The 22718-nt window shown below is 38.0% G+C and overlaps 1 protein-coding gene across 2 annotated transcripts in view; it reads right to left on the reverse strand.

The window, feature by feature from the left end:
- Nucleotides 1-22718, reverse strand: part of DACH2 (dachshund family transcription factor 2) — a 283111-nt gene that overhangs the window by 214868 nt on the left and 45525 nt on the right. The window contains exon 3 of one of the 2 annotated variants that reach the window (XM_034064027.1): nucleotides 3952-3976. The exons of the other annotated variant lie outside the window; for it this stretch is intronic. Coding sequence (XP_033919918.1) covers nucleotides 3952-3976 — 25 coding nt within the window. The remainder of the gene's footprint in view (nucleotides 1-3951; nucleotides 3977-22718) is intronic. 2 annotated transcript variants of the gene reach the window in all.

Raw genomic sequence — 22718 nt, forward strand, 5'->3', positions numbered from 1 at the left:
GAGGTTTTTAAAATGAATTCTTCAAATTCCAAAATCTCATAAATGGGAAATCCACAACAGTTAGCAATGGTGTAATGTGGTATGACTATCATGGGGTAATGGTGAAAGGACACTGATGTGTGATGACTTTTCTAATTCCTTTTTACAAACTTTCAGAGAAAGGAATTTATATGTGAATAATCTGCTCTGTGATGAACAAAACAACTCTTCTATACTATAATTATAAAAAAACACAGAGCTTGACATGAACACAATGACCTCCATCATCTTCAGTTCAACAGCAGCCTCCCCCTGTGTAATTTCTTGAAGATATAGGCAATTACAGAAATACATAGCAAGTATCAGCCAAAATCACAGACAAATAACAGCATAAGATAAAGCTAAAAATAATCAGGAGTGTTCAGTAACTTTCAGAAGTTACAATTATGAAATATTTATCCTACAGGTGCTGTAATTTAGGAAATGCAGAGATCAGCTGCACCCTAATCAAACACATTACAAGTGCAAAGTTAAAGTATCTGAACCTTAACTCCTGTCTCCCACCAAAACAGCTTTGTACATAACAGCCCTCAGGTAACTGTGTGCAACAATCATGTATTTGACAGATGCAATGAATTTTATGATGCTGGTATAAGGGAAACCTTTTTAAACTAAATTATCCTCTCTCACAGAGTAATTATTGGGGCCCATCATGGCACACCCAAAAGTTTTCCTTTCTTATCATAACATGTTCAAACCTCTTCAAGTAGTCCAAAGGGCTTAAAGGCTTAAGAAGTGGAAAAGTGAGGTGGACTTCTGCAAAAGAAAGAAGCCAAGACTGAACAACATCATGTAAGTACTGTCTCTGGTTTCAATGGGAGCAGATAGGCTTGGATTCTTCAAAGAAAACCGATCTCTGGCACTTTTGACTTCTGAATCAAACCTGCATCAACAAGCAAAGACCAAAACTCTTTATACAGCATTCTGACACTGTTTGGAACTGTTGTGAAACCACCAGGAATTCAATCTAGCCCAATGCCACAATTCCTGATGCTCTTGTAACCGGCTCTTGACTCTTTAAGTTGCAGAAGAGGTTGCTTGGTAATAGACAGGAAGAAGTGGGAAGCATAAGATGCCTTGTTCCCTTCCCAAACACAAGAACCAAGAATGCTGGCTCTAACTCGGCAGGGAAACAGAGCAACAACTGCTTGTTTTGGAATACGTATGATGTGTAGAAGACAGAGGAAGAGAGCCAGATGGGAAGGGGTTGCCCACACAAACAGGGAAGTCACAGCTAACTTAAATACACTCCCCTGGAGGCACTGGGAGTAGCACGCAGCCAAACGACCAATGTTCACCTCACGTTCCACAGCATAACAGCTCCTGCATCTTCCCAAAGAGCAGTCCTTGCAAAAGGCTATGCCTGATGTCACACTCTAGATGACAACTGTACACAGCTGATGCTACCTCAGCATGAAATATGAACTGCCTCTCCAAGCTGTTAAAGGTAGCACGGAAAAAATCTGTACCTCTCCTTCTTCAAGTTCTCCATGGTTTCACTTCAAAAAAGCCCAACTTGCCAGCATTGCTGGATATTTTCCTAAGACAAAGATTGTGGATCTATTGTTCTTGCTGCAACACTGAACGTGCCACTCACTTTTCCATACCAGTTATTTCAGGTGTTTCCAAACTTTGGAATTTTTTGTAATATAGATACTCTACACATACATTAGTTATACCTATTGATAGCTCAATAATTTGTAATTTTTTTTAAATTTTGCACATTCTTTGTTGACTAGAGTCCAACATGTACATATATAGGAGCTGCTTCCATTAGTGAGCTCAAGAGTCTTTTATAATACTGAGACTGTTAGGAAGAACAATACAGAAAGAGGAAACTAATCCTGTAACCCAGGGGTAATCATCTCCCTTGTCCTCTCACCTTCCTGAAAAATCAAGGTCTACATTACTGTAGTATTTCATTTCAGATTAGGTGGAAGTAACTTCTACATAACTTGCTAATTTCTCTCAAAAAAGAGTATCCAACAAAGACCTTGTAGAGACAGCAGAATGTGGCTGGAATTGTCATGTGCCTTTTGGAAACCAGTCAAAGCGCCTTTACCTCCACGTGAAGTTGTTTCCAGCTGTCATCACACCTTACTGCCTGGTTTACCTACACTAGAATGCCAGGCTGCACCCTCTAAATACCTGTGCAAAGGAGGACAAACTACAATTTACAACACAGATTTCTAGTCAGGTTTCTGATTCACAGCCTATGATATTCTGCACAATATTCTTTATGTAGTGTCTTTCATATCATCCAACAGGCGTAAACAACAGAATGAGATATTGCAAAACTCAGTTCAGAGAAGTAGCATCCCACTTGACAGCAGGGGTAACAGGTAAGAAGTCAGTATGCTGCTGTCATTATACTGCTTCCAATACCCAGTTAAAGAACTCAAAAGACAGATCAAAGATCTGCCCCTATCTTGGACTACTTTCAAAATTGGACATTAATGAAATCCAATTCATTTGGTAACTCTGTCTACCCAAAATATACTCTCCTGCAATGAGGACTGCTGGTACCAAATCTAGATAAAATGGATCAGGAGTTTCAGGCAGGAATTCATACTATTTTAAATAATCATAATTAAAAAATACTTGTGGGTTTATGGCCAGATCTCATTTTCTGATTTACTGTAACCTCTATTAGTATGTGATTTGCTCAGTAAAAATCAAGACCTTTCATCCTCCTACTGCAAAAACTCTTTAAGATACACACTTAAACAATAAGCATGATACTAATCCTGGCTACTCCTGCAAAGAAGAGTTGCTTTCTCTATACTTTCAGATCTATTAAACTAAGAAGAGACAGCCAAGAATCTTTCTGAACCCATGAGTCTCACATGTACCACTGAGCTATAAATATTTTCCATGCACAGGGTTCAAGCAGCAGTAGTTCATAAGAAAAAGCTGCATTTCCAACTGCATTCTAATGGGATCTCCAAACTTCACTGCTGCTGATGGGCTATCATCACACCAAAGTCCCATCACATGAACTAAAACAACATGATGAGTTGCTATTGTCCTTGAAACCTGCCTCCTCTTGTGTCCCTCTTTGTAAGCAGGCCACTCACACAGCCATACACAGCCCTCCATCCATCTAGGACTGCATTCAGAGCTCACCAATACTCATATGCAGCAAGGTCAGAATTTTTTCTAGCATTCTTTGATTAATGCTGAGAGCTGCAGCATGTTTAGACAGGGTCATGACCCCAGGCATCCATTTAATCAAATTTCTCTGCTGCCTGTCCCAGCGGAGCCATCGCAACAAGAAACTCTCTCAATGAAAGAAAAGGGGGGGGGGGGGGAAAGGAAAAGAGAAAGTAAAGGGAAAAAATGCACACTTCACATCTCACATTGTTTACACGCTGTTAAGTAATTATTTCACTCTTCGACCCCCACTGGCCATCAACAGACAAGTCACCTCCTTGGAGATTCTGAAAAGCTTATTCAGCTGGATGTAATTCATTTTGTCTCTTTCCTTCATTGTGAAGCTAACTGCTTAGCTTAAAGACTTCTTTGTGAATACCTAAGTACATGGTGTCCATGCTAATGATCTTGCTAATTATAAGCGTATTTATCATACACAAAGTGTTCTCCCTTATTCTTTCCTAAAGCCATCTTACTTCAGCTACACCATGCCAGCAGTTTCTCACCATTTATTTACCCAAACAAATGGGCACCACTCACATGTGCACATTACCTTGCCATGAAATTCTGTCATTACCTGAGTGACCAAGCAAGTTGCTCAGTATTTGCTTAGGAGTTTTCAATAACACTCTGATCTTTTATGCAGTTCTTCTCCAGGGCAAAGTGCAGATATGAACCAGGCAGGTAATAAAGAATTACAGTTTGCCTTTATCTAATAGCTCCATCAGTCAGAGTAATAGAGTTGGATAAAATGGTAACCTATTCACCCAGCTCTTCTTAATTGCTACCCTAGAATGCAAAAAGAAAAGTAGGGGCAAGAGAAAAGTTTATTTCTAATTGCAATTCAGAAATTAGAGGTGAAGGACTTGAAAGCTAAGCAAAAGCATATAATACCCTATCTTCTAACTTAAATGCAAACTGACTGGAGACTGCACTGCAACTACAAAACAAGAAGTCTGGGGGAAGATGAGGAGGGAGCAGTGTTGATTTGGGAGAACAAAAGGGATTATTTTACATTGTGGTTTCCTTTTTTTGTGTGTTCCTCCTTCCAGAAATAAAGATATTCATGTTGCTCAGTAGAGTTACTTTGTTTCACCATGAGAAAGATGGTGCTATCAGGCTTGGTCCTTACCATGGTCTCTCAACATTCCTAAAAATTAAAGCTGGAAATGGCATGTGAAGTGTTAAAACTTCACATTCAGAAACTAAGACTTTCAGACATATTTTCTCTGGCTTACACACGATTTCACCAGTGTTTGTCACCTGCTGCATACTCCCCCTGCAGAAACCAAGCATGTCTCTGTTACCTGTTGAGTGCCCATGCTGATGAGTTCTACAACATTTCCCTTTGTTCTAAGGACTGGACTTTTAACATTATCATCAAAACTTGTTCACAAAATCTATGACTACCTGGCTCAAATGGAAAAGGAAGAAAGGTAAATGAAACAAGAAATAAGAAAGCAAAAATGAAAGGGGATCCTGGAAGATTAAGATCAGATGGAAGGTAGGTATTGAGGATAAAGTAAGTCACAACAATGATTACGTAGCATCATGAGAACAGAACAGGGTAATTTTTGTTGGCTTTCTTCCCTTTCAAAGGGAAGCAATACAGTAATATCACACAGAGAAGACTTATTTGAAGCTTCTTTTGTAGAAGGCTTTCCCTGCCCCCAATCCCAAACTTCACAGGTAAAATTCTACCTCAGCTAAGGCAGACTCACTTGAACACAAGACCAGCAATGTCAGGAACACATCAGCTTCAGCCAGAAGGAGCAGAGGCAAACTGGAGGCACAAAAACAAGCTTACATGCAAGAGGGACAACATTAAAAGTAAGTAACTTAGTAATTTTTAACAAACACAGGGAAAGTTTAACATGTTTTCAGGTGGCCAGCACAGAGCCAGATGTCTCTAATAAGCCGGAAAATATGACCAACAGGCCATAACTTCAACATCTTTTTAGCCCCATGTAGAACTGTTTATACATACCTAGGTTGAGCACAAGGACAGTCTATAACTTCAAGCAAACCAGAGAACTACTAATGTGTAAATACTTCATAGTCTCTCCACAGATACAAGCATTAAAGAAACAAAGTGCTCCAAACAACAGACCAGACATGCACCACAGAAGACATTCACATGAGATTCAAAACAGAGATACAAGCTCTTAATTTCCGAGTTGTGCTTGATTTTGTTTAAGTTCAAATATAGCAAAGACATAAATACACGCATACTATAAACCAAGATCAGTAAGGTCTTACATATCAATGTTCTAAAGAGCAGAACAGAACAAGAAAAGGGGATGCTGCATGTTGTATGCTACAGATAAACATATCTGCAAAACCCCTAAATCTGTGGTGAGAAAGATTAAGAATTTCACACCCACTGACTTCAGACACCTGATAGAACGCTTGACAGAAACAAGTGGTTTCTCACCTACAATGGAGTTGTTCTATCTGTAGATTTAGATATCAGCAATACAACATCAAGTCCCCTATATGCTTTTAGATAAACAGTCCTGAACAAGATTAATTTCTTTACTGTATTAAATTACTGTGTTTAAAGAAAATGTTAAATCTACTTTCCGAAAGCGAACTTCACAACTAAAATCAAAGCACACTCTTATAAAGCTCTCAAAGACTGCATTGTACAGAAAAAGCAACTTGGAGAGAAAATGAAGTAAAATAGCATTGAATGCCTACACACGCATCCAACCTTGGGTTTCTTCAGAGCTTACAAAATGATGCTTACTGAAATCTGGGTGAAGCTTTGCATTTGTTCATTCACCTTTGACGTGCTCGCTCTGACAAAAAATTCCAGTGCTCTTGCAATGTCCTTTTCAGCTGCTAACTGGTTTTCTTGTGGAATGGAACATACCACCTCTTTCAGAAGAAATTGTAAAAGAGCTTTCAAAAACAGAACTAAACAAGAAAAAGATGTAGAATATTATGTACTATTTCCAGATGCTTGCAAAAACATGCAACACTAAGCTATTCATTACCTCTGACCACTGCCATACTGCATTCGTACTTGATACTGGAGAATCCCGAACCCCTCACACTGTGAAGCCCCTTCTTCCCTGGCACACACAGAGGTGGCATCCGAGGCATAAAGGGAACAGCACGGGACAGATGCCACCAAACAACGCTCTGCTCAAAACACAGAGCAGGGAGAAACAAACTCATAGTTTGTGTCTGGACCAAAATTAGGTTTCTCACAGGCAACACGTTCACTGAACAGCTTTTCTGGTATTACCTATCGCTTAACAGTGACATTGGCATAACACACATGTGACAATGGTAATTAAGATCTTGTCCTCAACTGCTTTTACAGAGACAGCAATATTATTATACAGTTAATATTCTGCATCCCTGACAACTATTAATAATATAAATCAATTTTGCATATCTGGTGTCTGCTTCCCTATTAAGTTTGTGATGGAAGTAGGGGGAAAACAGGTTATTTCTCCCATATTAATGAAATGCACGTCTTTTAATGCAAAACTTCAGCATCTCCACATGCTGAGGTGTGGGCTAAGCCCTTTCAAGAAACTCAATTTTGAGTCATGGAAATATATTAACTCCTCCTCTGCAAGCCCACCTAAATATAATCAAATTATTCAAGCTTTTGAGTAAACTCGATGTTGTAAATGCTAATTATATGATATCTAAATTACCAAAATTTTCCATAGGATAGAAATCAGTTTTTGTTTTCCTTGCCAGGTCACAAAACCAACAAATATCTAAACTCAAATTACAGCTGTTTGTCCAGGCAGTCCTGTAGAACAACCGACCTGGGGAATGTGAGCAGATTCCAACATCACATCTTGGGATACTAGTAGTGCCTTACCTGCCACCTCCTTCCAAGGAGGTTCCAAAGAAACTAAAACCACATGGAAAAACCACATTTCAGGACTGCTCCCAGGATAACAGTACAGCACAGAATACACCAAAGCTTTTACTTACTTTTTTATAACGGTACAAAAAAAAGGTCTATTTATGTATTCACTGAAACATGAAATAATTTAAAGGGCAGAACAACTGTAGGGCTCTCTCCCTAAAACTGTGCGACACAATGAAAGATACAAATCAGAGATAATGCAAAGGCTGGGCAAAACATCAAATAAAACCATAGAGATGGACAAGAAAAATAACGTGAAAGCCATTCCCGGCTCAATAGGAACTGCATAAACAGCAGGAAATAACAGCTAGCACTAACATTCATGCACACAAGTTTAGCTGTCCGTATCTAAGGACAACAGTAACAGAATATGGTTTTTTATTTACCAATTCATTTCTGTAAATAACCTGGTCCTTATTGTCCTTAGCTTTCTCTTTTAGAGACGCCCTCCCTCTAGTTCTCACAGACAATCTTTTGTCCCTTTATCTCTCTGCTATTGATCTCTAACTATAAAACATATTTTCAGCAGCAGAGAGGAACAAAACCAGAATCCAATTACAATCTTTCATTGAACCGCACTCAGCAACTTGTTTCTCACCAGTTTAGCTCTTGTGCAGTCCACAGCAGCACCGGGCAGAATGTGTGCCCGTGGTGTTAGAAACAGGTCCAGCTTTCCCAAGAACAAAACCCAAGCCCAAAATAAAACAAAAACACTCCACCACAACACAAAACAAGATCTCAAGCACCTAGAGAAGATATACCATCTCTTGGATAGACAGCGTGCTTCAGATATGGCTCCCTAACAGCACTGATGATGCTATGGGGCAAAAAAAGCAAATCTGGAGAAGCAGCAGAAGGAAAAGCAAGGGAGGAGGAAATGAAGCAAGAATCAACCCAACTCTAGCTCAAAGAACAACCATAGGTCATGAAAACTGGTAGTGTTTTCACACTCTGCTGGAAAACAAAAATAAGACAAGGAAAGGGACTGCAGACAAGAGTTACACAATGCTTAATCCACACACAAAAAGAAGTAGGAAGTCAGAACACTTGAAACAAATCCTGCACATCAGGACACTGCTTTTCATGGTATTTGGGAAAAGATTAAAGAGGGCTTAACAACTACATCACTTTGAAATTGCTCACAATGACCAGCAGAGTAGTTAGGAAGACATGGACAAAGTAACAAGAGAGCCAACAGCTCAGGTGAACTCCTCCAGACCAAAGGATGAAATGCACCTGTCCCCACTGCAAGTGTAAGAGACATTCATTCATTTTAAGCTGACAGTGAGATGTCAGCATTATACCACAAAAAAGTGCATTAGCACTGGGAAAGAAACCTACTGCAGATGGATAAATAGGTGAAACTGTGCCTACTATAGTAATTTCACAGCTACTAACAGATATACTGCAAGCTAAATATATGGGCAAATATCAAATCAGAAGACACCTAATAATTTGTATCAGCATCACAGAAATTCAACAAGGTTGAAATAAAACCAGCAATGTCTTGATTCTCCTTTGCTGGTTCTGGCCACATGCAACTTACCCCACTCTAAAGCAAAGCTTTAAAGAAGAGACTAATACAAAAAAATGCCATGAAATCCCCTATTTACAAAGTAAATGAACACTGTCTGTTGTGAACAGGGAGCACCACCATTTCGCAGGGTAATACATGGCACCTCTTGATCAGCAAAGACTTTGACTTTGCTATAAGCAAAATGAGAAAACTGTTGTTCCATTCTCAGGGTAACAGAAAGCAGAAGAGTACAGTGAACCATTCCTCTTCTGCACCTATCTACAGTGTATACTTGAACTTGAGTCTTCGTGTGGTTTAAGTTTCTTTCTATGAACTGAAGAGCAACAGTTTAAGAGTTCACGTCTAATTCATTCAGGCTTTTTATCCATTATTGTATCTGGTAAGAGACATTTTCTTCAGGGATATACCGAAAAGATGAACCCTAATGTTTAATTACAGTTGAGTGTGAAATCTTCAATTCACTATTGTTTTTTCAGATCTATAAAAGTGAAAACCACCTCATCCCTTCAAGTCTCATTTACAGCACGTGCTCTAACTGCTCAGGCTTTCAGATATTTCAGAAGCCACTGCGTGCCTGTACTGCACTGGGAAAACTTCATATAGTGTAAGATATGCAGATAAAATATGAATTCCAGCCATGTAACAAAAATGCCGTTGACAACATGTATATTATGCAATTATGACTGTCATTTTATTACTGTTATTAATTTATTAGTATAATTGCAATTTTTTTCAATGTCATAATGTGATAATAAAGGACTTGTCATTACTACGTTAACCTCGGAACATCTCTGACCTCAGGGGAGGTAGCTGTACGCTTTCAGTCCAAAATGAGCTGTCAGTTACCACAACGAGATTTTGATGACTACATTATCTTGTAATTAAATGTCTCAACAAACTTCTCCTTTTGATTGACAGGTAGTTAAGACTATCTTTGACCACAGGGCAGTTTCTTTATTTTTCAAGAATAATTTTTCAGCAGTGAAGCAGAAAGACAAGAGTTTAAAAATTAAAGTGTTTTGAACTATATAGTAATCTATATTTGGTACTTACAAGACGGTGAAAATTCTGCCAAGTAGCACTATCTTCTGCCCAAACTACAGCGCTTAAGTGACAGCTTTGATTGATTAAAGGAGTTTATGGTGTTCTTTATTAGCATTTATGTCTTTAATGAGATAGACTGTTTTGATTTTACTTTTTTCCCCCCTTTATGTTCATTTATTTTTAAGACAATAAAAATGCTTAGAATCACCACTGATAACTACAACCAGATCCCATTGGTATGAATGTTTAAGGACCATACATAAGGATCCATTTTTGATGGTCTGGGCCATCTAGCAGAAGACTCAAAGAACTCAACAGAAATTCCTCTTATATGAGGTTTAACAGAACAAGAAACATAAACAATCACCTGATCATAAATCATCTTAAGTATGATATTTTGACACAGCAGATCCTCAGTGAAACTGAGGCTAGAGGGGCATCAATGCCAGAAGGATCCCCAAAGATACTGAGAAGTGAGACCACAGACACAGAGAAACAACCCTGTTCTCCCAAAAGCAGCTTTTTCTGAAGACAGGAAGGTGGAACAACCTTTTGCAGACAACCATGCATTAAAGGATGTACTTTAACATCATCAGAAATAGTTATGACTGCCACTGTTACCTACAGCTTTGCCCACACGTGGACCCGTGGAACATGACAGACCAATCTAACCAATGCCCCCCCCATTCTGCAACTGCTGCTGTAGCTCAGGAGGACAAAGGAAGCAAATAGAGGATTACAGCTGGCCAAATCAATTTTACTTCCCTTTGAATGGGGTCTTACTCTCAAGCAGTCTAAGCTTTAAAAGACAATAAAATCAAAAACTAAAAAAATCAACAGTAACAAAGGAATATCCATTCCAAAAACCAGATTTGACGAGAATGATTCAGAACTCATGCAGTAAGTCAAGTCTTAATAAAAACAAAGTTCTCTGAAATGCAGAAGATTCTTATCAATAGTGAAATCTAATGGTAACAAAATAAATCAAGGGCTTTCCACACAGCTTATCTTACACATGGATTTTAGCCGTACCATTTCTTATCCATTTGTGCTACAATTAATATCCAATTATTCAATGGGACTCAGCAGCATTTAAGAAGCCTCCAATAGTCATACATAATTGTCACTTAAACTGTAACGTCTGTGGTTTAACCTTTCAGGAAGAATCCAATGAGTCAGAAGTTGAGACAATAACATGTGGTCACAAGCACAAACAGAAGGTTGCACTTATCTGCTGATACACTCTTCAGTTTCAGTATTTCCTAATTTCCCCCTATGGGCATACTGTTGCAATTCAAACCTTATCAAAGACTTACATTACCCACATTCAAAGTTCTTTCATAGATTTCACAGTACACAGTGTGTCATAAAAGTTCTTGGCTCTGAGAGGAAATCAACTAAAAACCAGAACGAAAGTCTGAGAGCAAATAAAAATCTTAGTCTCAGTTTTTATGAAATCAATGTATTTTTAAACCTGTGTTAATTTATTTGTATTCTGGGGTTGAATTCCATTTGCCATCAGGACAACTGGATTTCTTGGTATGTGTTCCATACTTTTAAATTCCTAAATTAAACTGTTCTAATTTTAAAATACCTGTTCTTGCAGGAAGGGTATTAAACAGCTTGACAGGGAAAACTGTTACATATCAAATACTATGGTTGCATTTCTTTTGCTATTAACTACATACCAATGTGGTAAATGATTGCTTGGTGTAAGAATTAAAAGCTTTGACAAAAGAAAATGCTAAGATTATGTTGATAAGGAAAACAGGAACTTCCCAAATTTGTATCACCTCAGGATGAAATTACACAAGACAAAATAACGTAACTTGGCATTAGAATGGAGGATAACACTAAATGGTTATTTTTAGCGGGACAGTAAAGACAATGTATACATATCTGACAGTACACTGACTAATTTTATGGCTGGGATAAAGTTGACTTATGCTATTTTGTTCTACCACTGAAACAACATAAAAGCTAAATTATAGAATTCTACAATAGACTCATTAAAGAAATAAAATAATAAACTACTAGTAAACGATACAGTTACTGTACTAAACTATCTTCTGAAATTTATTTCACTTTGTAGAAAACTAAAATTTCTCTAAAATAAAATTTGACTTTAGTTTCAGAAAGAGGAAATCAAGCACCTATAAGCTTTATATATGTGAATGTGACAGCAATTCAGAATAGGAAGTTGCAAACCCTATTTCAATTTACTTAAGCTAAAATGTACCACCAATTGAAAGATTTTACTGAATCTCCTCACATGCAGCCCACAGACTTCAAGTAGCCCATACGGTTTCATACAAGATTTACGCAGCAGATCCTGAAGTAGCAACATATACTGTAATTAACAAATACCGCCTGAGTTCCAAGCTATTACAGCTGATTGTCAGTTTAAGTTCAGGATAATGTCACCACAGTTTCTTAATGAGGATGTTGTTGTGTCAAGCATTGAAGTCTTCAAATTCCTTAGCAGTAACGCTTAACATTTTCCCTTAACTTCAACATTTTGGCCATAGGACTTAGTTCAGTCAGTCTACATTTGATACATACCTTTATACTGTTGATAAATCACCGGCTTTTTCTTTGCATTAAGAAGCAAGATTGCTATAGTTTAAAAAAAATCCCAATATGAAGTATCCTATGTATATAAATTGTAAACTACACACATACACATATGTACATATAACCCTATGTAAAAAAACAAAGCTATTGAGTCTAGACCACAGAGAGGTCAATCTGAACCTCCTGATACAGGCTGTATTAATATTGCAGCAGATAACCTGTGTGGAACAACTCGGACTTCAGAAGTCATTTTAAAATAGATCTTCTGATACAACATTTAAATTTTACTTTAATTTTTATGCAAGGATTCTTCATGGTATACACATTCTAAATATCAAACTGAAATTCAAAATACTGAAAATCTGCAGGATTTAGGCACCCTAATGGTGCCTTCACAATTACATCTCCAAATTATTTTTTTAAGAGTATTTCATTTTGAAATTACATTTTCAAGATAAAATTAAATCAAAATATATTTTAGAAGCTCTTCAAAACTTGTAGAAAAGTCCAAACCCAGATGTTACGCTGCTTGCTTATATAAAAGCCTAGGAGGTAAAATACATTGCTACAACACAGGATTCTTTATTCTGCCCCCCTGGTGATCTAAAGATGACCTTTGAAGATCATATTCCCTGGAATATTGCTGGAATACCTGCAAAGCCAAATATCTCATTTAGTCTCACTATACCCTACTGTGCAGGTCTGAACTGCTCCATAAGAGGATTACTTCCAGCCTTCAAAACCTTTTTAGTGTAGGAAAAGATTCTGCATTGTTTACAGTGCAGCATGTGCATATATTCTGTGACTAGAAGAACAGTGCATTGAGGAAATATGTCTTTGAATACTGAGACCAAGTAATGGTCACTACAGTCTCAAAGAGCTACTGATGCTTTCACTAACTGCTACCAATTAGTTACTTCTAAGTTACAGAAATTTATTGTAAATGCATTTTAGTGTAGGCAGCATGCAAAGGACAGGGTTTTCATATGAAACAAAACAGAAGCTTTGCTCCCCATCATGGCCGTGACACACCAAATCCATACATTTGGGTTTGTACTTATTTCCATGAAACCTGAAAACTGTTTTCTCTCAGTTATCCCAGACTGTATCAGTCAACAGGAGTGATACTATGAGCTGCCTCAGTCTAGAATACGTTTCCTTCGTTTAGGAAAGTGTAGTAATTCATCAGTGATTTAACCTATAGACATTTGAAGGTTGGAGAGCACCTCAGAGGGGCTGTTGACCTTCAGCAACTGAAAGAATTGAAGCTCCAGCCTTAGTCAATATATATTTATCTTTCTGTTGGGACTATTACAACTGTTCAAGTAATGCTGACCTTGAAACTTCTGCACACGATGCACTAGAATAACGATCCCTGAAGGAAGAGTATAAAAAGACCTAAATAGGATATCTAAATCCAAAACGCACATAAAGATGAAAGAAAGCATTTCAAAATGTGAAGTCACTTAAGAAGAGGTAATATTATTGAGGCTCCTATTGATTGTAATTTGAATAACACTGCTAAATACCATAATTATACATTTCTAAATATTTTAATGATAGGATATAATTTATGTCAAAGACCTTGTTTGTTTCATTGTGAAATCTTTGCCTATTTGTAATTAATGTCTGACAGCCTTATAAACTGAAATAATTTACATCTTCAACTTGCTCTACACAACTAGGAGAACCCAATCTTCACCTTATTTGTTGTGTTTTTTAACTTTGCTGCAGACAGAAAACTGCAAGAAATAAAACGGTCTGTTTCATGTAATGTCACACTTACTTGTGCCCTCACATTCCACGCAGATTTTTCACTCAAACCTGAGATTCAAGCAGCAGTCAGGACCACTTCCATTCATCAAAAATATCACAGTACTAGAGGTACTGATAAAATTAATATATCCTTCATTGTATGCTTATAAAACAGTCCTCTTGCAGCAACAGTCTTGCATACATTTCCCCTGTAGCTGCTGGGCACAGCTGTCTGTTAGCTAGGCTGTACCTGCCTATCCAGCAACTACAGAGAGAGGGAAAGGGAAAGAAGCAGCCTCCCTGAAGCCTCTCATTTTCTAATACCTAGTAGCTGTTCTTCCACAGAATCACAGAATAGTTTGGGTTGGAAGAGACCTTGGAAATCACCTAGCTCCAATCCCAATGCCACAGACCAACATGTAAATTCAGACTGCAGCTTACCTAACACTCTTGGTGCTTACTGCCCATACATTACTTACCCAAGTTTCTTACACACTTTAATTAATGAATTACCATTAATAAAATTTCACAGTAAAGACAGCTTGATAGGTTTTTATATCCACTATTCTCACTCAGTTCTGTCCAGCCTCTTTCCTGGAGGGCATGGAGCATTACCACAATGGCAATCAGTGGTAGCAGGTACATCAGTGCACAAGGAAGACCCAAACCCACTGTTATCAAGCAGTTACTTTGCTTCCTGTCACAGGGTCACACTCATACCCTCCCTTCAGACCCAGTAACTAGTTGAAGAAAACCATCTCTTCTGTACACTTGCTAACACAAGATAACCTAAGGCCAGGTTGGATGGGACTTAGAGCAACTTGGTCTAGTGGAAGGTGTCCCTGGAAGGGGGCTGGAATTAGATGATCTTTAAGGTCCCTTCCAACCCAAACAATTCTATGATTCTCCAGTACAAACATGAGCTGAGGTCAGCTACCAAATCCAAAAAGCAGTTAAAAACATGTCCACATCTTACAAATAATTTTCCAACCTCACCACTGATTTTGTAACTGTCCAATTTCCAGCTGTCAAAATTTTCTGTTTTCTTAGATTTATGAAAACATGATGCCACCTAACCATGTCTCCAAACTGCCAACACCAACACCATACAGTCTGAATGAAAACACTGACAACCTCCACATACTGAATGAAATTAAGTACAAAATTCAAACAGCCTTGTACTAGGTACAGTATAAATGTAGAAGCTGACATTCTACATCACTGATGGAAAACACAGAAATTCAGAACATGCACAGAACAATGGAAAAATGCACATTTTTCCATTGATGAGTAGAAATACTACACTCAAATTACTCCTCTGAGATCTACAGGGATACCCTAATCTTAAATCCTCTTTTTACCTTAAGAAGTTACAAGAAAGTTAAAAAGACAAAACCCCTGAGATCACACTGCACATTTACCACCTACAGAGCAAAGCAAAAATACAAGTTTGTGGGTTTAAGTCTAAATCCTACTGAATACATGAAGCCTAAACCAACACAATTAGCACTATTATTTCTAAATGACCTGACGAGGTCGTCTTATTCAAGAGGGAGAAGAAAAATCATGCTCTAGCTCCTGCTCCAATTCAGAATATGAGATAAGATTTTTGTTTGGCTTTAATATGCTCTCAACATTTGCAGCTGCCAGGCTGCAAACAGGGTAAAAAAGGAGCTGTAAAGCTGCAATCCTGAGTCTTTCTGCAGCCAAGTCCAACTTGTACAAATATTTTTGGTCTGCTTTGTGTTTATCCTAGATGCTGTTGTGTCTCAGCTTTACGCATTTCCCATTGGAATCTGATCCCTCAAGCAAGTATCTCTTTTCCTACCGCAGCAAATAAAAGGCTACCCTGAATGAAGAAAAAAAGGTAAAAATTGCATTTCTATAACGTGATTCAATGCACAGGGATTTATTTCATCCATATACTGCATAATAAAATGAAGTTTCACAACATTTACTGCTACGTTAACTCTCTTCCATGATGTCTGCTAGATTAAGGCTGCAATAGGAACTTCTGTTGGTGGTGGGTTTTGGTTGGGTTTTGGGTTTTTTTGGTAGTTTTGGTTGTGTTTTGGTTTTTTGGGGTTTTTTTTGGGGGGAGGAGGAGGGTTTGATTGGTTTGGGGTTCTGTTGTTGTTTTGGGGTTTTATTTCTTTTTGAGAAACCTACTGGTTTTGGACAAGTGAGGCTTGGTGGGAGATACAAGAACTTCTTCAGCTTTTGATGACTAGTTCAGTATCAAACCTGTTTTAATGCTTTAGTCACTCATGTCTGAAGATTGTTTGGTACAATGAAGTTAAAGAGCTCTGGACACCCTCTGCCCAACAGCAAAACCATAAATTTTGCCTCCAGGAGATCACCCAACTCTGAAATCCAGAGATAGACAGACACAGGCACTGCTTCACAGAAGGCTATCCTCCCAGATAAGTCACCTTTTCCTGACAAAGAATTAGTATTAGACTGACTTAGCAGTATGCCACAGAGATCAGCAGACCTGGATGCACAGGGAGACCATATCTGACACATTCTGTCCAGCTTTTTCAAATCCACGCGCACAGAACCAGTGCCAACCTAGTGCTGTTGTAGGCATTCTCAGAAGAGAAACCAACAGCTCTTAGAGATTCAGTATGAGTAAAGAAGTCACTGCCACTCAGAGGATGGAAAGAGCTCTTGAATTACTACTATTCTCCTCTGAAGAAACAAAAGTAATTTCTTGATGCCACCTTTGGAAAATACCAAACTGACTTCCCAAAAATCATTCAGCACACTCAAAAAGCAACTAGCATTGGGTAAGCCAGGTTGTAAATGCCATTTTGTTTTCCTAATGCATGTACTCATAATTGCACACTTCATAAATAATGTAGATCAGAAGATGAACTATAAGGAAGCTCTCAAAACCTGAGTAACAATCTCATTTTATTTAGCCAGCAGAATATCTCAGTTTTGTCCTGTACTTAATTTTTAGCTTGGGCAGCAGAGGAAGACAATAAAGTTTAATGGGTGCTATTACTTAGTTGCTCTAAATTCAAGGTCACTGGGACATCAGGGGCCAAAAAAACCTGCTGATTGAAGAAACAAGCATATAAACATTTTATTTTAATTGTATTCCTTTTATTACATATTATATTAGAACTTGATGAAAAATGTTGACTCAGAAGAGCTAAATATAATCAAAAGCTACCTTATATGCAAACCAGCATCTTTTCATACTGTTCACAGAATGCCTCAAGCCTTGCTAATTTGATCATGTTATTATGCATTTTAACTTAGAGGTACAGGAAGCTGCTAAAGGTAAGATAGGAGTTTGTACTTCACCTGTTTTAATTTCTCAAGGATAACTATGAAAACTGTACCAACACTCAAACCATGTCACACTAAATTTATAAACAGAAAAAAGGTCATGATTAAGATGAATGACCACACAGAGGCCTGTTCAATTATTCTAACTCTACCATATAACCTATTATTTAGAAATGGCTACAACGTAAGAAACTTACAGGGTTAGACACAAGATGTTCTTTAGTCAGAAAGCCTCTGTCAGTATTCAAAGGCATTTCTTTAATCAAACACTGAAGCAAGCAGCAGTACAGAACTGGAGGCAGCACAGACCTTTTAATGTTATATACCACAAGAATTACTTGTATGGTTGCCAAAGGATTAATTATTTCTGATGAGGACTAGGACCAACCATGGATGGAGGTGACCACCCGTAATCTGCCCCTACCTTTGGACAGTTTCCAGAGGGCTCATCCTAAAACAGCCCTCCTGCCCTCTCTTCCAAGCTGCACAGAACAGAGGTTGAAGCCAACCTTCCTGAAGCACACACACTTCAACAGACATTGTTTCCCTAAGCAAATCACATGGGATTCAGAAAGTTGTGGAAGAAGAGCTTCTTAAAGTATCATGCAATTATGCAACTACTGCATGGAAAGGGTCACATTTACCAGATTTGGCATTTGTTCAATTACTAAGAGCTTTACTTTCCAACCGTAATATTATGTTACTAGAGATAAAGTTTTTTAATCGGGGAAAATGGAATATTATCTCTGCTGAGCTCCACATCGCTCTGGAACATCATGTTTTAACTTCCAACCAACACTGTACAGATGGTACACAGCCTCTCTGCCTTTATTAGAACAAATAAAGGTGATGTACAGTATACAGAGCAGCCATTCAGAAAGCAATTCCCAAGGATCACCTTTACTGCAAGGTACTGAAAGATATCTAGAAGTCTTTATATGATGTCAGACGTTTACTCAAGAAGCAACAACACTGCATGTACACCAACTCAGAGTTGCTGTGGAAAGGATCAGGCTGTAAATAAATGCGTATTAGCTCTGCACATTGTATGTCAAGGAAAAAAACCTGTGACCAGTATTTCCTGAAAAGGATTTTGATGCTGCTAAAACTGGTACCATTATTACATCAATCTAACACAAGAATGCAATTAATTCCATTTTTTATAGGCACCAAAAAAATAAACACATGACATCCATCACCCACCCTCCCAGCTTAGCTTACATACAAGCTGTTCCTATTTACTTCCACTACTAATTACATACGCTACCTAAGCTATAGATATAAATGCAAGGTATGTCACAAACTATACACTAGTGGTCTCCTGCTCTCCTCCACTGAAGAGTTTGATGGTGGGGATGTACAATAATCAAATGAGGAATGTCCTATAAGCAGCTGTGTCAAATGGAAAGCTTATTTTAAATTAACAAAAATTATTTTCCTATTCTATTCTCAGCAACATATGGACAACAGCAGCAGATACCCATAGAATCATAGAATAGTTAGGGTTGGAAAGGACCTTAAGATCATCTAGTTCCAACCCCCCTGCCATGGGCAGGGACACCTCACACTAAACCATATCACCCAAGGCTTCATCCAACCTGGTCTTGAACACTACCAGGGATGGAGCATTCACAACCTCCCTGGGCAACCCATTCCAGATCTTGAACAGATCTCAGTTTCTCAGTTACAACAGTGACCAGAGGATACACTAAGAGCAGTGTGCAAAACTTGAGGGAATCCAATTTTTAGAGCAGAAATTTTTGGAGTACCTCACCAACGAATCTCTGCAGCTGTTTCACATCAATGACATTTTGAAAACAGCCAAAACAGGACTTTGCTCCTTCAAAATCTTTCAACACAGTTTCTGTAGGTAGGTGCTACAAACCATCTTCTGTAGGCTCCAGTACAGAGTTAAAAAGTGAATGCTATATTGATGTATCATGGAAGATGAAACTTCTTGGGATATATTAATTTACTTTTTCATACACTATAATACCTGGTTTTGGCATACACAATATGCCTCTCCAAGAAACAAACGGGGGAAGAAGGCATCATTGTCTAAACACCGACTAAAAACAGCATTCAGGAAACAAACAACTGCCATCCACAATTAATCTACGTGGTTTTACTTTGAGGATGTTGCAAATCTTAATATTATAGTATTTCTTGATTGCTCTACAGAGGAACATCTGGGGAGGGAAGAGGAGCAGAAATATAAAGTAAATACATGCTTGCAAATACCCCTTCAGCACCTGCTGAGAATCATGGAGCAGCCTCCAAAAAGGCACCTGAGTGCCGTAATTTCCCCTCAGTAAAACAAAGCTGCATCACGCCAGTGGCACATCCACAGTTCAAACCAGTGCAGATACTTAAGCCAAGAGACTCCAGCTCCAAGAACACTGAAATTCTGCAGGAAGGTTACAAAAAAGAATTCCAGAACAGTTTTCAGTGGTTTTGTTTTTCAAGGCAAATCTCCCCAGAAAGCAGAAGCTTGTCACAAGAATGACATTCATCTAATTAAATCCTCAATATTCCAGTAAAAACAAACTAAACTACATATTCCTGATGCCTGGTAAGAGAGAAAGGGTAAGAATCACTAACTTCAAGTAATATAATATACGCAACAACAAACATGTGATGTATGTCGCCCAAACAGAACATATCCTACAAAACAAAAGCAGTTTCTCAGGCTTAAATATATCTAAATTTTGCCACATTTAGTGTCACACTATATGGACACTAGTATGCTTCTCAAAGACAAGAAAAGTACATGCAAACTTTGATAACAGGAAAAGAGCAGCATCCATACAGTGAGAGAAAGTAGAAACTGAGACTCAATGAAAGCTTCCCCAAAGATACATGCACTGCCACAAAGCTTCAAACCAAACTGGTGTGTCTTCTCCCATTACCAGTGTGTTAGTAAAAATCCATATAAAAGCCAATGATACCCAACATTCTTTATGAAGCCTTCAGAACAAGATTCACTGGTGCCAACAAAGTGTTTTACCTTTTCATTTTGCTGCCTCAGAAATCATGAACTTGGAAAAATTACCACAGTGGTCTCTGGAATTGGGAACTTTCAGGACAAGCATCCCCTTTGAAGCACTAAGAATGGCAGAAATTCAAAACAGGTGAATTTTGCTGAACTAGGGTCAACAAGTCCCAAGATCAAGCTTATAAAGCTCCCTGGTTTATGAACATATACAGAAAATAGAATTCCTAAACCCCATAATCTTAGTCTCATTGCCACCATTTCATAGTTCAAAACTGATACCGATTCACTTTTTCTTGACTATTCTATTATTTATGTACTGTAAATAAGTGCATTTGCAATATATTTTCCTCTCATATTATTTTTGAAGCTATTTCATGAAAGCCAGATAAAGTCTCTTTTAAAAACACTGGCTCTTTAGGTGTTAAACTCAAGCAGTAAATCCACTTCGTCAAATTGCCCCATTTATAATATTTAATCTTCCTTCTGTAATCAGGAGAGCTGAAGTACACATTCAGAGTTGCCTTCCTTTGACACAGTTCTCTTATTACTGTCTCTTTTCCTCACATAATGTCCCTCAGCAGCTGTGCCATTATGATGATGCTTTTTTCCCCCCATTTTTTTTTAAGCAGCCTCTCTAGCACAAATAATTAAAACATGTATTTACCTTCCATCGCTTGGCTGAGATTGAGTGCACATTTCAGCAAGGGGGGGGCAGTTGTTTGTTTCTTTGTATTTTATTTCTGAGCAGTGACATAACGATGTTTCGGATAATAAATCATTCCAATTTGTTCATCCCTGCCAACAATGGTTTTAATCCTCATTTACGACTTGCAAAGTCCGTTTTGTTGGAAGCATTTGATAAAATACTCAATTACCATTTTTTTTGCACTGCAGTTCAACTGCTGTGCTGATAAAAGGCTCTAGCTCGGAAGATAAACTGCAAATAATTCCTGAAGAACAAATGTCAGAGGCAGTTTACAATGAATAGGATTTTTCTGAGCAGATTATTCTCCCACCAAAGTGACAGGGCAGCTCAATATTTATTTTGTTGAGAATGTCATTTAAATACTGTTTGACACCTGCTCCCTGCAGTCAGCTACTCAGCGCATTACACTTTCAAGGGGTTTAGAAGTGAGGTTCCAGCTCTCTGCATCTACTAACATATTTCAGCGACGCACTTTAAAAAGCAGGAATGGCTGCTTCAATACACATTTTCCAACTCTTCCCAGGTAAGTAAAGGGAAATACTACTAAAATGTCTGTGCTTCCACATGTCTACATACTGAAGTACACACAAAAATTTGCAGAATAAATGTGTGAGGAAAATCATGGTCCTAAGAAAGAGACTGACGTTTTCAACCTGCCCCCATGCAGTTGCTTTGACATTAAAAAAAAAACCCCTAAAAAAATAGTAATTTCTAATATTTTTATCCCTTTCACTTCTGATCAAAGGAAAGTACTCCAAGATTTCTATGTGTCTTCTTCCACTAGTATACTCTAGATGGCTGTGGTGAGTTGACAATGTCTGGATGCCTGGTGCCCACCAAAGCTGCTTTATTGCTCCCTTCTCAGCTGGACAGGGGAGAGAAAACATGTCCCATAAGCCTTATGTTAACATAAGAACAAGGAGATGACTTAGCAATTATGGGCAGAACAGACTAAACTTGGTGAAATTACTCAGATTAAAGTAGGATCATGAAAAATTAAACTAAATCTTATAAAACCTTTCCCTCCAACTTCTTTCCAGGCTCAACCGCACTCCAGAGTTCTCTACTCCTTGTCTTTTCAAAAGACAACTAATAATGTATCATTTGCCTTAATGAATGAAAGGAAAACTCTGTCTTTTGTTTCAGGTTCTTAATCCATTTCCAACTACTTAAGTTTTTTTTTGTGCTGGATCACTGTTTGGAGGGATTCAGAGAACACATGGAAGGTGGAACCTCCCTCTTACGCAAAAGACTTGGAAGAGGCCGCTCGCAGGATTTACATACACACGGTACTGCAAGGGAACAGGAACCAAGCGCAGCACCAATACTGGAGATTTTAACTCTGCTTCAAATTTATCATGTCCATTTAAGGTCATAATCTGGTAAATTAGGTCAAATACCTATCTTCACTTCAGAGACCTTTATATTTTCACAACTGGCAGCAAGGAAAATGACACTAAACAAAAACATGTTTAAGTTAGTACATTCATTGTATCAAATGCATGTGTATGAGGTTGAGTAGTTATAAATTTAATTATACATATATATAATTATATATATATATAAGTACTTCCTCTATGATTTTTTATATTCAAGACTGTAATAGGCAAATATAAAATGGGAGCACGCAGTGAGTTTCATAAATTTCTCAACTTACCTATGAATACTTTGCTCTTCCCTTCAATAAAAGAGACAAAATTAAAAATTATGCATAAAG

The sequence above is a fragment of the Melopsittacus undulatus genome, chromosome 6, assembly GCF_012275295.1.
Source record: "Melopsittacus undulatus isolate bMelUnd1 chromosome 6, bMelUnd1.mat.Z, whole genome shotgun sequence".
Taxonomy (NCBI): Eukaryota; Metazoa; Chordata; class Aves; order Psittaciformes; family Psittaculidae; genus Melopsittacus; species Melopsittacus undulatus.